This window comes from Nicotiana tabacum, chromosome 22, assembly GCF_000715075.1.
Source record: "Nicotiana tabacum cultivar K326 chromosome 22, ASM71507v2, whole genome shotgun sequence".
NCBI lineage: Eukaryota > Viridiplantae > Streptophyta > Magnoliopsida > Solanales > Solanaceae > Nicotiana > Nicotiana tabacum.
In genome coordinates, this window is record NC_134101.1 from 109,964,313 (window position 1) to 109,982,403 (window position 18,091).

The following is an 18,091-nucleotide window of genomic DNA, read 5'->3' on the forward strand; positions in this document are numbered from 1 at the left end:
CGACTTCGCATTTGTAAAGTCTATCCTACCGCAAATTCGACCAATTGGTCGCAAATGCGACCTTACTCATCCCAAGTTTAACTTCGCAATTATGATCAAGGTGTCACAAATGCGATACGTGGGACCCCTTTCTCTGATTGCAATTGTGATGCTGGTACTCGCAATTGCAATACCTGGAGAACTAGCAACAACAAACCTAAAACCATCTCAAACCATTCCGAAACTCACCCGAGCCTTTGGGACTCTTCACCGAACATCCAGACAAGTTTAAAAACATCACAAATTGACATCTAGAACCACGAATCGGATACCAAAACACATGAAATTCAAAAGAAAACTCAAGAACCTCTAGAATCACAACCAAGCGTCTGATTCCTATCAAACTAACTCCGAATTGCACCAAATTTTACAGACAAGTTCCAAATGGCAAAACGGACATATTCCAAGTCTCAAAACCAAAATCCAACCCTGATAGCCATAAAGTCAACCTACGGTTAAACTTAAGAAAACTTCTAAATCTCAAATTGTCAACTTTCAGCAAAATATGTCAAATCAACCTATGCGCCTCCGAATTTCATTTCGGGCATACGCCAAAGTCCAAAATCATGATACGAACCTTTCGAAGCCATAAAATACCGTTCTAGGGTCATTTTCAAAAAAGTCAAACATATGTCAACATTTCCAACTTAAACTTCTGAACCAAAAACCAAAGGGTCCAAATCATTCCAAAACTTCCCCGAAACGAAACTAACTATCCATGCATGTCATAAACTCATAAAAGCACATATGCGAAGAATCAAAGGGGGATACAGGGATCAAATACAATAAAAATGAATGGTCGGGTTGTTACAACATATCAGGACATGAATAAGATCAACTTTAGTCAATGACACACCCCTCAACAATAGTTGTGTTGAGTAAACAACCTGATCTGATGTAGAACACGCATTATTATTGGTCCTAACAATGGTCTCCCAATTCAACTCCGATCATCCAAATATAGGTAAATAACCATCCAAAAACATCCATAGTAACCTAACCATAACACATACAATCAAACTCTTAACATACCTTCATCGTCCGCAACCAAGGAACAATCTGCCTCCAAGAATGTCCGATCTCTAAACCTCAAGAATACAAAAATCTCCATATCTAATTCCAACTCCACTACTCAAATGACTGGCACATCCCTTATACATAATCATCTTAGGGGAAATACTCCCTTAAATATCCCCCACCACGTAGCAAAATATGAACATCAGTCGTCATCAACCAGGCGATTACTATAATACTAGTCAAGCATCCGCAAGTCAAAACATAATGCGCCTTCAAAAATACACACTCTTTCACAAGCGATATCAGATAGTGCCAACATTCTTCTAAACATCTAAAACCATCAATGTTGTCTACAACTCATGACCTTTCCTTGACTACTGAACCACAACCTTGTATATGCAAATCTCAATCCCATACAACGCACCACATCTATCATGCCATTATATAAAAATACGAGAATCCCATTCAACTCCGAATCACAAGTAGGATAGACAACCTATCAACCAGAAACTCTACACTTAAATTGATTCCAGAGAACATCGCAACACGCAACAAACCTTCCACACCTGTAGAAGACATCAGCCTCGAGTTATGCTCCAATCTCTTATGAACTCTTCGGAACCCATTTATCATATTACCAAAACATCAAACCTCTAATCCAACGAACTCTCGCTGACTATCAAACCTAAGAGTATTGCCACAAAATGCTTGTAAAGCTCCATCACACCAAAGGAAACGAACTTCTATTACTATGATGGTCCAAACCACTACCAAGCTGACCTAATTTTTTGAGTTCCTCTTGACTTGCCTTCAAGTTAACACTTCTCCTTGCCCTTACACAACGATCTTTAATCAAACTCACCCTAAGAGATCCTAGCATGAAACCACGTTATTTTAAGGTACATAAGCTCATGTATTCCCTCTCAAATAGCCAATAGTACCACAACTGAGATGCCCACTCTGAAGAGACCTTCTATGAATTTTAAGGTGTTTCTCTAACCTCTCTAATACTGAAATGTAGAATTAATAATGATATAAAAATACCACAAGTCTCGGCACCACCCAATGCAAATCTCAAATCTTAGCCTATGCAAATCCAGGGAACCCTCAAATACCACATATGAATCATGAACTCATTGAAACCTTCTCAATAGTCATCCACCATGCTCTAATTCCCAATGCACAATCAATAGGCGTCAAGCTTCTTGTGCTTCACTAGCACATGAATACCCAAAAAAGAAGAAGCAACCAATCGATTCCTTTTCCTTGCTCACTACATCCCCCATGAATAAGAAACTTGAATTATTCTAAGATTTCTATATATCTATAAGGTGTAATACATCATGCATCCAGCAATTTCCTTACCCGAGTCATCCTCGAAGTCGACCTCTTCACACCATAACCGATTCGCAAGTATGCCTCAGTCCAACCAGTATAACACATGATCATTCAATCTAATTGTCAATAGTAGCCTACCCCATTTGGCTCGACGCCATAGAACATAATATCAGCTAATCCATAATACCCTTACTCCACAACTACAATGATTTTGCACCGTAATTCAACTAGATCCTTCATAAGCATATGTATCACTTGTCCTAAAATACTTCAGATCATCTACCCAGTGCATATTCACCCTCATAACAATCGTCCAAACTTCCTCAAGAAATCTGAAGTATAAGTATAGCACATACATCCCACTAGATAGAAAGTAAACTCTTCATAGAAAAATCATAAGGATCAAACAACCTCAGAACGTCCCGCAGAAGATTATCCACCTACTTAGCCTCAAACTGGCATCTCTCTATGATCCTATCATGGTCACAACCTATAAGGACCCGTAAAATGTTACCTAGAACCTGGGATTCGTGTTGCTGAGGTAGGCTAATGTGTTCAACGATTGTACAAAATGAGCTGTGGCACGGACTTTTTGGGTTGTACAATGCATAGTGGAGTTGGTAGAAGAATTTCTAGAAAATGACGATTATGTGGTGTAGACATGTGATTTTTGACCCTCCCCAAGATTTTTATATTTTAGCACGTAAATATTTATTTTAGGCCTAATATAGCTATTTCAACTAATTTTTACTTTGTTACTTTATTTTATTACAAGAAAATAAAAATTACAAAAAAATAGTTTCATTAATATTTTGTAGTCATTTTTAATCTTGAAAAATACCAAAAAAATAGTTTATTTTAACGGTCAGTCTTATTTTAATAGTTATTTTACTTAAGTAGGACTAATTAATAAATGAGATCGTTTTAATCTCGTTCGCAGGGAAAGATTAAAACTTGGGGTCAAGTAACCCATTTTTAGGTCTAATTTTTGGACCTAGCCCATAATTCCCAAGCCCATAATTCCTAGGCTCCTACCCCTAACCTAATTCATACCCCTATATAATAGTACTTAATCCCTACATAGACCTACACCTTGAAATCCATGGGATCCGCCGTTTTTCAAAGGGGACCCAAAAAATATGTCACCTTTTGCTTCATGAGCACAACATAGAACACCTAAGATCTAGAGCTTGAAGCAAAATCGGCAGCATCTCCTTAACAAGGGAGAGCTCACCTTTAATTCCCTAAGAAGCTTCAGCCATTACCCATATATCCCCATCTCTTAACAGCACTACTTATCCCCTTATTCTTCCTCATCGATTCATTAACCATCATCCATTCAATGGCCAACTAAAAACTATCCTAAAATCAACAAAATACCATGAAAAAACACTACCAAAGGCTCCTCCAAAATAGTCACAAAAATCTGCCATGAAACAGCTCAAAATCAGACATCAAAATAATCCAAAACTCAGTGAAAGTCAGTCTGAAATAGGAGTTCAAACACAACATAAATCCAGCAAAAACGCACCAAAAACTGCCTCTACAGGAGACCCGAAGCAGCTCCAAAAACACTCCAAAAAGGGTGGATGTTAAGTGAGGTATCCGTTCAAACTTCGACGAGGTTTTTCGGGCGAGTTTTCTATCTCAGTCTAAGGTTAGTTTCCATTCTTGTTCATTTTCTAATAATGATTGTCGATGTGCTTACATTCTTTCCTTTAATATACTGAGGAGTTTTTTTTTTTTTTTTTATTTTATTAAGAGTCCAAGTCTCTTTACTCTTTTCTTGAGTTCTTATTAGTCATCTTCAATCTTTTATTTGTTATTGTACGATTTAAATTTCGCGGCTAATTCTATTGTTTGCACAACCATATTTAGATTAATGTTTGGTTAGTTATGAGTATAAGTGTAGTAATCCTAAGCCTTTTTGTCAATTGGGTGTAATGATTCATAGTATTTCGTTATTAAAATGCCCTGTCCATGTACACCTTTATGTGTCCGCTTTAATTGGTGTTTGAGGTCCATTAGCATATTTGTTTGGCTCGAATTTTAGATTGCCTCACTGTCATGAAAGTTAGTTCCTTGAACCATTTGATTAGTGGAAATTGAGAAAAGTTTGTGATAGTTAAGTTAGAACGATAATAATAGCACACAATGTATGTGCCATGAGATTTACTTCGGTTAGAATAGAATTTAATTTTATTTGTGCAATAAAAGGGACACAAGACCAAAAAAAATGATAAATTTGTAAGCTAGCTCATTACTTTGCCGATCAAATAAATTTATAGACTTGCCTAGTTTCTTAACAATAAATTGCCGATTATTTTTTTCTTTCTTTCTAGGAGCGCAATTAGCCCATTTCTTATAACTAATAGATATTAATATAAATTCAAGATATAGAGTGATAATTATTTGGCAGTTATAAATAGTTTTCACAAGTTAGTAATACAATTGGCTTTGTAAATAATCTTTAATGTAGGAATCTTACACTCTTTCCACAATTTCCACTCTATAAAGTCATGGCCTTACAATAATCTCAAAATTTAAGAAGAATAATGAACACCGTTAGAGTGCTTTAGGCGTGTTTTGAATATATAAACGTGATTATGTACACATTCGCGTGACATAGCCAAGATTCCTAAAATTAAAACCAAGGTATGTGTTCGCGTAACTTTGAACACAACAATCTTAATTAATAAAGCGTGATTAATTATGGACACGTACACGTGACATGATTTTTGACGCGCCAAACGAAATGAGTACACGTACACGTGACTCAATTCTTTAATTATGAATAACTCAAGTGAGTAAAAGCAGCTAAAAAGGCAAATACATATAGGTTTTAAAATCAGTAATTGAGCAATTCTAATAAGCCAAGTATAAATTGCTAAGCGACCGTGCTAGAACTACGGAACTCGAGAGTGCGTAACACCTTCTCCCAGGTTAACAGAATTCCTTACCCGGATTTCTGTGTTCGCAGACCATAAATAAGAGTCAACTTCCTCGATTCGGGATTTTAAACCGGTGACTTGGGACACCATAAATTATCCCAAGTGGCGACTCTGAATTTAATATAAATAATCTTGTTTCGATTGTCACTTAAATTGGAAAAACTCTCTTATACCCCTCGCGGGGTGTAGTTAAAAGGAGGCGTGATAGCTCTGGCGACTCTGCTGGGGAGAAACCCAGAATCTCTGGTTCAGTGTTCAAGAATTCGTGCTTGTTAAATGATTTTTTTACTTGGCTTCATTTATTGTTGATATTACTGTATTCTGTGAACCTTTTGTGTTAAATGCTATCTGTTTACCGCTTTAATATTGTTTGAATTGTATATAATTGTCTTCCTACGTAACCCTTCTGAGTCTTCTGAAAATGGTGCACACGTTCGCGTGGCCCGCTTTTTCTGTAGAAATTATACCAAATAGATTGAGGCTGGGCAAACGACAAGGCCGGGTAGATTTCAGTGCTCCCGGTACGTCGCCCCCTCCTCGGCCCCAGTTGTCCGCTCGGGTACCCCAAGTCTAGACCAAAACCCCAGGATTTAAACCTAGAAAAACACAGCTTCCTGCCGGATCCCTAGTAGGAACGTTTGTTTGCATCATGTGCATTTGACTTAAGGGACTCAACACAGGAGTTGGGTCCGTCTAGGACAGGTGTGCCCAAAATAACAGACCATCTTGATGCATTCTATGTGCTATGTAAACATTTATTTGTTTCGGCTTGCGTGCTGACCAGCTAAGGAAAGAAAAACAACAGAAAAAAACCAAGAGTGAGGTAGGATAGAGAATTCACCTGGTTCTGAAAATCCCGGTATTCGAAAATGCCTCGAAACTCTGCCCAAATTGTTTGAAATAAAAAAAGAAAAGGAAAATGTATTTCAAAAAAATGAAAGGGAGTCAATATCATGTTTTTCCAATTATGTCAAAATTGGCGAACTATGCGGGTCTGATTCTCACCGGATGTGAGATACGTAGGCAAACCTCATCGGTTCCAGCCTACCATTTTCCAAAAAAAAATATCCAAACATATTTTCTTTTACTTCTTTCTTTAGAAAAGACTTTCTTTAAGACCCCAATTTAAAAAAAAAACAAAAATACAAAAATATTTTCTTTTAATCTCTCTCAAAATCCAAAAATATTTTCATTCTTCTTTCGAAAATTGAAAAGAAATTTTAAGATTCAAAAATATTTTCATTTTTCTTTAGAAGTATTTCTTTCATAAATTCAAAATAAAAGTCCGAAAATCCAAAAATATTTCCTTTCTTCTATAGAAGTTTTTCTTTCGAAATTCCAGAAAAAAAAGAGGAGTCGAAGTTCAAAAATATATATATATTTTCTTTCTTATTTAGAAGTCTTTCTTTCAAAAAAAAAAAAAACAAATTGAAATCCAAAAATATTTTGTTTCTTCTTTTTAAGTCTTTCTTTCGAAAAGTCCAAGATCCAAAAAAGAGTTAGTTTATTCACTTTATTCTCGATCTTCCCGAACTACGCAAGATCTGATTCATGTTCCCACATAATACATAGGCAACCCACATCAGGTCCGATCACCATTAAAAAGAAGTGAAAAAATGATGAAATGAAAAACTATTGATAATAATAAGGATCGACTGAGTCCATTCTAACATGTTTTGTTTTGAATTGTGAAGAAAGTTGAGGTGGTCGGTTTGTGGTAAGCTGAAAACACAAGATCCAAGAAAAAATGATAACTGACATCGAAGCTGTTACAAGTGCTCAAGAGACTCAGGGTCAGAGGGTTCAACAAGAGTCTACTGTGTTTAAGAAAAATAGAATGCTGAAACAACAAATGACCGAAATGTGTCAAGCATGGGCCAGTGGTCAAGGACAGCCTCGTCATGAGTCACAATTTGCTACACTGCAAGAGCAGTACCACTCTCCTGAGTACCACTCGTACTCATTTGATATTCCTGCAAACATTGAGAAGCCTGCCCGAAAGATGGTACAGGAAGAAATGACCCAAAGAGCGAAAAGCTTAGAACAACGGTTGAAAAACATGCAAGGGTTGGCAGGTCAAAAGAGTGTTTCCTTCAAAGATCTATGTATGTTCCCCGATGTCCACTTGCCGCCTGGTTTCAAGACTCCCAAATTTGAAAAGTATGATAGACATGGAGATCCCATAGCCCACCTGAAAAGGTATTGCAATCAACTGAGAGGTGCGGGAAGAAATGAAGAATTGTTGATGACTTATTTTGGGGAAAGCCTTACGGGAGTAGCCTCCGAATGGTTTATGGATCAAGACACGTCTCACTGGTATGTCTGGGATGACATGGCACAGGCCTTTGTCAATCAGTTCTAATATAACATCAACATTTCCCCAGACCGCATTTCCCTTTCAAACCTGAAGAAGAAACCAAGTGAAAGTTTCAGGGAATATGCCATTAAATGGAGAGAGCAAGCAGCTCGAGTTAAGCCACACATGGATGACCACGAGCTAATCATTGTCTTCCTTCAAGCGCAAGAGCCAGATTACTTTCAAAACATGATGTCCGCAGTTGGCAAATCCTTCTCGGAAGCAATCAAAATGGGAGAAATGGTAGAGAATGGTCTTAAGACAGGCAAAATTATAAGTCAAGCAGTTTTTAAAGCCACAACTCAGGCTGTCTGGGTTGAATCTGATAATTTTAGCGACACAAATGAGAAGGTTGAAGAAATCATGATGACATCAGGGTCGAGAATAGGTCCCAGGAGAACATCTCGAAGGTATGAGCAGCCTCCTCAAGTTTTCCATGACTCCCCTGAGCAGTATTATCCACCTCAGAACCCTCAATACTCTGTCGCTCCACCTCAGTATGTTGTCGAGCCACCAAAACACCCCAGAAGGCGAGCACGAGCATCACGAAATCTCCAACAGCCTCCACAAAATTTTCAAGTGCCCTATAACCCACATCCCAGCCAGAGGTATAAAGAGGAACAAAGGTTGAAAGATAATTTTACACCAATATGCGAGTCCTATGCAAGCTTATTTGAGAAGTTAAAGCATTATGACATGATTGCACCTATTCCTTCGAATCATGTGGACCCACGTGCGAGAAGCTTCGACCCTTCTAAAAGGTGTGAGTAACATTCCAATGCCCAGGGGCACAATATTGAAAGCTGTCGGGATTTGAAAAGAGAAATAGAAAGGATGATCCAGGAGAATCTGATTGTGATCTAAGACAGTGACACCCAGAATATCGCGCAGAATCCTTTACCTGCACATGATGATGCACACTTTGTGGGAATGATGCGTGGTGACAGGGAATATGAGAATCCTCTCGGGAATTTGCTAACCGAAGTTAATGATTTTGAAATTGGAGAAGGCTCTGCTGATTCTAATGAGCGAATTTGTGGCTAAATGTCAAGCTTAGCAATTGAAAAGTCATTCCCTCCTCACTAGGAAGGAATCTTGGTAGATTGTTTTGATGTTTTTTCTATTATCTGAGTTATTTCAGGGTTGTGATTCAGATTTTATTTGTTTTATTGAGTCAAACCCTTCTATCCCTCCATTCTATTTGTGTGAGTCTTGTCTTTCTGTTCTGTTGCTATTTTCATTAGCTGGGTTATTTAGGGTTGTAACTCGGATTTTAAGTTGTTTGTCTTGTTGTTTACTCAATGAAATACAGTTTGTCCTTTTGTGTCATTCCATGCTTAGTTCTTTTCCCGCTAGTTTTAATGACATGACATGCATGCGGAATTTTGGCCAGATCTTAGGAACTGATTTAACCTGAAATTCGATATCTAAAAAAAATACTTTTGAGGATGAATAAAGAGTTTGAATACTTTGGAACTAAGGTCGAGTAAAATCCACCTTCAAATCATTGTGAAGATCGGGCTTACGGATGTTTAATCACTTGATGTTTGTTGGAAAGTTTGTCACTAAGGGATGAAAAAATGTCTTGTGACCACGACATACCAAGAAGACAGACATGTTCGTCAATGCTGTGATCGCGAAAAGATGTCATGTTTGACGTTCTTGAGGTTGGGAGGCCCTTTTTCTGCTACCCAAACACTTTATATCATTTGCTACCCCTTTCGAGCCTGTGTTATTTTCCTTTGACTACCCTCTTTTGGAATCAAGTTTAGAGTCAAAAAAAAAAAAAAAATCATGTCCCAAGAGTACAAACTGGGGCAATTCTTAGAAAGTTCAAAAAAAAGGAATTGTCAAAGGTCCATGCCCTCAAAAATAGAAGCTGAGGCAAATAAAAAAAAAAGGAAAAAAAAAGAGAAAAAAAAAAGAAAAAAGGAAAAGAGAAATAGAAAGAAAGTTGAAAAATAGTTTAGGTTAGATGTTTGAACTACGTTAGACCTGATTCCTTTAAAGATACGTAGGCAGCCTCACGGTTCGGTCCAACCAAATAAGAATTTAAAAGAAAAAAAAATTCAGAAAAAATCCCCAATAGCTGAAACTAGGGCAAAGATTTTATTTCATTTGTAAAAGAGTCGGTTCCAAGAGTTGTAAGTCCATAACCCCTCATTTTGAGTTTACTTTGAGTCTTCATGCCGACCTTTCTTTCCAACCCTATCCAAAATCCTTCCAAATAAAGACCTCCCGATATGCCTTCAAGATTGCCAAGAGAAGCATGCAATGAGCAACGGTTGTCACATGATGTAGAACACCGCCGAGTTTCTCACAAAAAGGGAAAAAAAGAAAAATGAGAGAGTCTTATTAGTGAAAACCCTCACGGGCACAGTAAGACGACGGTAAGTAGAGATGAATAAATGAGAGAGGCTCGTTGGTAAAAATTCCTCAAGGCACCACTAGTTGAAAGTGAGTCGCGAAGGTGATGTAAAGAATTGGCACGAACAAACCCAACTTCAAAGCTCATAAGAATGGCAAAAGGGAAGATTGGATTAATTTGGTAGATTAGGCCGTTGAGTCCAAAATGCATGTCATGACCATTAAGGCTAGTTATTGAAAAAAAAACTCTTCATTCTGTCCTTTCGACAGGGGCATTTCTTGTTAATATTGTTTCTTTATAGCATTGTGTCCTTCCCTCTAAGTCAGTCCTTGTCAAAACAAGCAAGAAAAGATTTCAAAATCTGCTACCAACTTTTCAGTTGCACAAAGTAAATTTGGTCAGTACACTCGGTTGTTACTATCAACGTGCCTTGAGGATTCATGCAAAGGCTCCCCCAAAAGACTCTTGTCAGCCTATTTGGCGTAAGCAAAGATAACTTGTGCTTCTCTCTGGCAGACAAATTGCTCAAAAGCAGGAAGTCATTCAATATATCAGAAAAGGTCATCTAAGAAAAGATCTCCAATTGGGATAAGGTTGTTTGAGCTGCAAATACAAACGATACTGGGTTTGAAACAATCCGAGTTGGTGCAGAACAAAAGTCTCTTGAGACCGACTCAGGCTGATCGAGCAAAAGCCAAGCTGCTTAAGACTCAAGGCCACAAACCGACCATCACTTTCAAAACTGACAAAATTTTCTTTGTTTGAAACAGGAACAAAGCAGTGCAAGGAAAGAGGTTCCAAAAAAAAAAGGGAAAAGAAAAGAGAAAAAGAAAGAAAGAGAAAAATAGAAACAAAAAAGCAAAAAAAAAAGAGAAAAAAAGGAAGAGAAGAGCCGAAAAAGGGAAGTTTCTCAAATCTCTGTCTTTATTTGTCTTGCTATTGTGCATAAAATCTTGCCGTTGGTCTTCACATTTTTCCTCCTAGGATAAAAAGTCCTAGTCTGATGAATTTTCCTTCCAATATAAATCTTAGTCTGATGAATCTTTCTCCTAAGATAGAAAACCTAGTCTGATGAACTTTCTCCTAGGATAGATGTCTTAGTCTGATGAATTTTCCTCCTAAAATGGAAACCCTAGTCTGATGAATTTTCTCCTAGGATCAAAATCCTAGTCTGATGAATTTTTCTCCTAAGATAGAAAACATAGTCTGATGAATTTTCTCCTAGGATAAATGTCTTAGTCGGATGAATCTTTCTCCTAAGATACCAAAAACAAAAAAAAAAGAGAAAAAAGACCTAGTCTGATGAATTTTCTCCTAGGATTAACGTCTTAGTCTGATGAATCTTTCTCCTAAGATAGAAAACCTAGTCTAACGAATTTTCTCCTAGGATATTTTGAAAAAAAAGGGGGGAAGTCTGGATTTGAAAAAAAAGGGGGTCAATTTTTAGTCTTCTTGAGTTCTCAATGTTTAATTTTCTTAAAATCAGGGACCCCGCCTGGAGAATAGGGTCAGTCTTTACTTTAGTCAAGCTTAGTTTATTATTTTTCGCAACCTCAATCACATTTAGAAGATGTACATCCTAGTCCAGTCTTTAGTTTACTCATCATTGCATCAATAATATAAGTGGTTTACAATATTGCTAACAACTCACAAATCTTCCTAGTGCAAACTGAGGCAGAAAATTTCGTTTGTTTTGTTGGTTTTGATTGCAGGCACCCATATGGAAAACAAGGGAACACAGAAAGTTCAGCAATCAGGCGCCCACCTGGAGAACAAGGGAAGACAGTTCAAGTTTCAAGGGAAGATAGTTCAAGTTTCAACAGAAAGCAGCTTCGAAGGAAGAAAGTTCAAGTTCAGCAATCAGGCGCCCTCTTGGAGAACAAAGGAAGACAACTCAAGTTTCAAGGGAAAGCAGTTTCGAAGGAAGACAACTCAAGTTCCGAGGGAAAACAGTTTCGAAGGAAGACAATTCAAGTTTCAAGGGAAAATGGTTCAAGGTGCAAGGGAAAACAGTGTCAAGTAACAAGAGAAGACGGTTCAAGTTCAGCAATCAGGCGCCCACCTGAAAAAAAAGGAATTCAATTCAGAATGCAATTCAAGTTAGTGACAATAAAGGAAAAAAGAGAGAGAGAAAGGCAAGAAGTGAAGCCAAATACATAAGTTGATGAAAGATGTGAGCTGCTCAAGACATGACTGAAGTCACAAGCATGGTGTGTCCGGTCTTGATCCGAAAAGCTGAAGAAGAACGAGCTAACACCTGCAACTAGCAAGCGTCAAGGTTCAAATCCAAAGTCTGCATGAAGAACCATTCAAGACTCAAGATCAAGCTTGAGAAGACTTATAGATAAGAATCTTGTAATTCGTAATTGACAGGCTTAGCTAGTCTTTTTCATGTTTTGATTTTTGATGTAACATCAGGACATCGGACCGGAACCTCGGCAGAACGAAACCTCACTCGGCTCTCCACCTCGGTACACTCCATCACCTCATTCACCTCTGAACTACACGTGGCCTGATTCCTTTATAGCCAAGGATATGTAGGCAGCTCAGATACCAGGGCTCAGTCACATTCCCCTGTTCTCTTAGTTTTAGTCTCTCCAAATAAGGGTCGGGTCAAAACACTTGTCTAGTCGTTCTTTGTCTGAAAACTCTTCGCGTTCCCAGTCAAAGAGGGGCAGTTGTAGACATGTGATTTTTGACCCTCCCCAAGATTTTTATATATTAGCACGTAAATATTTATTTTAGGCCCAATATAGCTATTTCAACTAATTTTTACTTTGTTACTTTATTTTATTACAAGAAAATGAAAATTACAAAAAAAATTGTTTCATTAATATTTTGTAGTCATTTTTAATCTTGAAAAATACCAAAAAAAATAGTTTATTTTAACGGTCAGTCTTATTTTAATAGTTATTTTACTTAAGTAGGACTAATTAATAAATGAGATCGTTTTAATCTCGTTCGCAGGGAAAGATTAAAACTTGGGTTCGAGCAACCCATTTTAAGGCCTAATTTTTGGACCTACCCCATAATTCCTAGGTCCATACCCCTAACATAATCCCTACCCCTATATAATAGTACGTAATCCTTACATAGACCTACACCTTGAAATCCATGGGATCCGCCGTTTTTCAAAGGGGACCCAAAAAAAATGTCACTTCTTCTTCATGAACAACATAGAACACCTAAGACCTAGAGCTTGAAGCAAAATCGGCAGCATCTCCTTAACAAGGGAGAGCTCACCTTTAATTCCCTAAGAAGCTTCAGCCATTACCCATATATCCCCATCTCTTAATAGCACTACTTATCCCCTTCTTCTTCCTCATCGATTCATTAACCATCATCCATTCAATGGCCAACTAAAAACTATCCTAAAATCAACAAAATACCATGAAAAAACACTACCAAAGGCTCCTCCAAAACAGTCACAAAAATCTGCCGTGAAACAGCCCAAAATCAGACATCAAAATAATCCAAAACTCAGTGAAATTCGGTCAGAAATGGGAGTTCAAACACAACATAAATCCAGCAAAAACGCACCAAAATCTGCCTCTACAGGAAACCCGAAGCAGCTCCAAAAACACTCCAAAAAGGGTGGATGTTAAGTGAGGTATCCGTTCAAATTTCGACGAGGTTTTTCCGGCGAGTTTTCTATCTCAGTCTAAGGTTAGTTTCCATTCTTGTTCATTTTCTAATATTGATTGTCGATGTGCTTACATTCTTTCCCTTAATATACTGAGGAGTTTTTTTTTATTTTTTATTTTATTAAGAGTCCAAGTCTCTTTACTCTTTTCTTGAGTTCTTATTAGTCATCTTCAATCTTTTGTTTGTTATTGTACGGTTTAAATTCCGCGGCTAATTCTATTGTTTGCACAACCATATCCAGATTAATGTTTGGTTAGTTATGAGTATAAGTGTAGTAATCCTAAGCCTTTTTGTCAATTGGGTGTAATGATTCATAGTATTTCGTTATTAAAATGCCCTGTCCATGTACACCTTTATGTGTCTGCTTTAATTGGTGTTTGAGGTCCATTAGCATGTTTGTTTGGCTCGAATTTTAGATTGCCTCACTGTCATGAAAGTTAGTTCCTTGAACCATTTGATTAGTGGAAATTGAGAAAAGTTTGTGATAGTTAAGTTAGAACGATAATAATAGCACACAATGTATGTGCCATGAGATTTACTTCGGTTAGAATAGAATTTAATTTTATTTGTGCAATAAAAGGGACATAAGACCCAAAAAAAATGATAAATTTGTAAGCTAGCTCATTACTTTGCCGGTCAAATAAATTTATAGACTTGCCTAGTTTCTTAACAATAAATTGCCGATTAGTTTTTTCTTTCTAGGAGTGTAATTAGCCCATTTCTTATAACTAATAGGTATTAATATAACTTCAAGATATAGAGTGATAATTATTTGGTAGTTATAAATAGTTTTCACAAGTTAGTAATACAATTGGCTTTGTAAATAATCTTTAATGTAGGAATTTTACACTCTTTTCACAATTCTCACCCTATAAAGTCATGGTCTTACAATAATCTCAAAATTTAAGAAGAATAATGAATACCGTTAGAGTGCTTTAGGCGTGTTTTGAATTTATCATCGTGATTATGTACACGTTCGCATGACATAATCACGATTCCTAAAATTAAAACCAAGGTATGCGTTCGCGCAACTTTGGATGCAACAATCTTAATTAATAAAGCGTGATTAATTGTGGACACGTACACATGGCATGATTTTTGACGCGCCAAACAAAATGAGTACACGTATGCGTGACTCAATTCTTTAATTACGAATAACTCAAGTGTGTAAAAGCGGCTAAAAAGATAAATGCACATAGGTTTTAAAATCAGTAATTGAGCAATTCTAATAAGCCAAGTATAAATTGCTAAGCGACCGTGCTAGAACCACGGAACTCGGGAGTGCCTAACACCTTCTCCCGGGTTAACAGAATTTTTTTCCCGGATTTCTGTGTTCGCGGACCATAAATAAGAGTCAACTTCCTCGATTCGGGATTTTAAACTGGTGACTTGGGACACCATAAATTATCCCAATTGGCGACTCTGAATTTAATATAAATAATCTTGTTTCGATTGTCACTTAAATTGGAAAAACTCCCTTATACCCTTCGCGGGGTGTAGTAAAAAGGAGGTGTGACATGTGGTCCATTATGCTATAGCGGATTTGTTTCGATGACCAAGAAATAACCATATAATGAACCAGAAGCAACTCAAATTTTAAAAGTATTTTCGCTGGCCACATAATGATTCAACTGGCCGCATAATGATTATGTTATTGGGAAATTGCATCGCGAAATGGACCAGACCCAACCCAGAATTTGAAAATCATTTTGCGGCCATTCTGCTGGCCGCATAATCATTTTGCTATCGCAAATTTGCATCACAGTTACCATTTTGTGTCCATTATGATGCCCACATATCTGTTCTGCTACCACATAATTGCACCACATAATTGAGTTTGGGGGTTATTTTTGGAATTTTTTTTATCCGACCCTATTTTTATATAAGGCCTTAGGGGGTCATTTTATAAGATATAACTTGATATTTTAGAGTGAGGGTATCAATTTAGAGAGAGAGAGAGAGGAAGGAACTCTATAAAATTATACTCTTCAATTCTTGCACAAATCTTAGGAATTCAAGAGGGAAACTTACAAGACATTCTACTTACAAGGTAAGACTTCATTCCTAGCTTTAATACAATGTTTAATAATGGATTTAGGTAGTATATTATCATGGTGGGGATTGTGTGACGGTGACCGAAAGCCATAAGCCCTCAATCTAGAATTTAGGAGTATGTGAAGGCTGGGAAATGTGGTTTTGGTGGTTTGAAGCAAATGATTGAGCATGTATATGACTAACAATGGTTGATGGGTGTTGTAGGGATATATTATATTGGTTGGCTGATTGAAAATTCATGGTGAGGGTAGAGGAAATTCTAATATAGGACCTTGTAATTGACTTTTCATATTAGGTGTTTGATGAAATGTCAGAATGGGTTAAATCTAAGAATACCTTCCTAACTATGGTTAAATTTGGTTATGTTTCTGCAGATTGTGTGGGACGTTGTAGTAATCTAAGAAAAACTCAAGCATGGTATGTTGTCTAAACTTCTCTCTTAGAATCATCGAATTCTGTGATGTTATCATAAGTTTCAATTATGGTCGGCCCAAGTTCCTAATCCCATGTTCCGAGTTGTTCCTAATAAATTCAAGTATCCCAAGTAAGTATTGAGTTGAAAGATGCGTATGATCAAAAAGTGTTCCAATTGTTCCTACCCTATTATGACCTCTACGATAATATGTTCATATATATATCAAATCCCTATGTCCAAATGCTTTTATTATTTATAAACTATGATAATGTTTGGAAGTGAAAGAAGTGAGAGTGAGATGTAAGACGCAGACATGGTTGTTGTAACTAGTGCATTTGATTTGAATTCATATTTTAGTCATAAATCACCATGCTCTCCTTTATGAATATTTCCAATATGATTTGAGTTATCACATATTCATGAGTTGAAATTGTGTGTTGCCCTTTTGGGAAAGAGTATTTCGAGGTTAAGTGGTGTATCACTCGTTTATGATTTTAACTCGTACTTCAAATGCTAGTCATTTCGCTTCATTCTTTGGAAAAAGAATATGTTGTGCTTAAAGCCTTGATTAATAATGAACCTAAAGTTGTGATTTTCGAAATATTTTATGTGTTGATGTTTATGATGATGATCCTTAAAAGAAAAGAAATGAAAGTATGAAATATGAAATACGGCCGACGTTCCAAGAATGACATTACAATTGTGGCCACTGGTGCCCATGAAATGGAAAGATATGTGAAATATTATGAAATAAGCTATAAATCCTTTAAATAATAAATGCTTTGGGAGTAACCTTTAGTCACCGTGGAAGGGTAGGTTGAGACAACCAAACCCCAAAACCACACGTGTCGGTGTAGGAGTGAGTGAGGGGTAAAATCCCCGTGTGAGGTGATAAGAGTTTTCCTCGAATATGGGATGAGATTGATGTGTTGAGACAATTCTCTTTAAATGGGATGAGATGATTGCTAGCGGGATGTGAGATGACATCGACCCACATGACATTATGGTGAGACAACTTAGCCGATTGGGCTGAGATCGGACTCCGTGCTAAAAGCACGATGGTGTTGTGGGTGGACGTCACGGGGTGAGGCGGCTTAGCGATCAGGCAAAGATTGGACTTAGTGCTAGAAGCACGGTGGTGTTGTGAGTGGACGTCTCGGGGTTGTTGATACCCAATTTTTCCCTATATATTTTCAATATGCAAAATACCTTTCAAAATGGTATATATATGCATATGTAAGAATATCCAAATGTTTTATTAATTTGTTTTGCATAATTTTTAAAGATTTTTAAATCAATTTATTTTCCTCTTTTATCCTTAAAACCCCAATAATTGTTTTCAAAATTATTATTTTGGTAATTCCTTTATTGGACTTTTATATTTATGTTAAAATATAGCTAAGGTAATTTTTGCATATTTTTACAAAATTATTTAGTATTTTTAAGCTAAATTGCATATAATTGCAATATTAGCCCTTTTAAGATTCAATTATGTTTTATATTCATAAAATTAAGTCCGGTATTTTTAAATTGTTAATTATATGTTATAAATCATTTTAGTGCTTTTAATTCATTTTCAGAAATTAATTTACTATTTTTTATAATTTTAAAAGGGGAAAATTGGCTATTTAAATAATAGCCCAATTGCATTTCAATTATAGCCTAAATTGAACCCCAAAATAGATCCAATTTCCTCCAGCCCAATTTCGTTTAAACCGGCCCCTAACCCATTTAAACGACCAAACCCGGATTCCCACCTAACCACTTTAATCCCAGCCGTTGATCATTTAGATCAACGGCCCCCATTACCCCTTGCCTTTTTTAACCCTTAACGACCCCTTAACCTACTTCATTTCTCACCAACCACCGCCTCTGAATCCCTATTCTCTCTCAACTCTCTCTGAAAC

The 18,091-nt window shown here is 36.9% G+C and overlaps 1 protein-coding gene across 1 annotated transcript; it reads left to right on the forward strand.

Annotated features, from left to right (window-relative positions):
* Positions 1-3,495: 3,495 nt before the first annotated feature.
* Positions 3,496-17,529, forward strand: LOC142176704 (uncharacterized). The gene is made up of 3 exons (XM_075244886.1): positions 3,496-4,051; positions 11,782-13,735; positions 16,144-17,529. Exons 1-2 carry the CDS (start codon positions 3,984-3,986, stop codon positions 12,227-12,229), a joined length of 516 nt encoding a protein of 171 aa, XP_075100987.1. The 5' UTR covers positions 3,496-3,983; the 3' UTR covers positions 12,230-13,735; positions 16,144-17,529.
* The last annotated feature ends 562 nt before the right edge of the window (positions 17,530-18,091 follow it).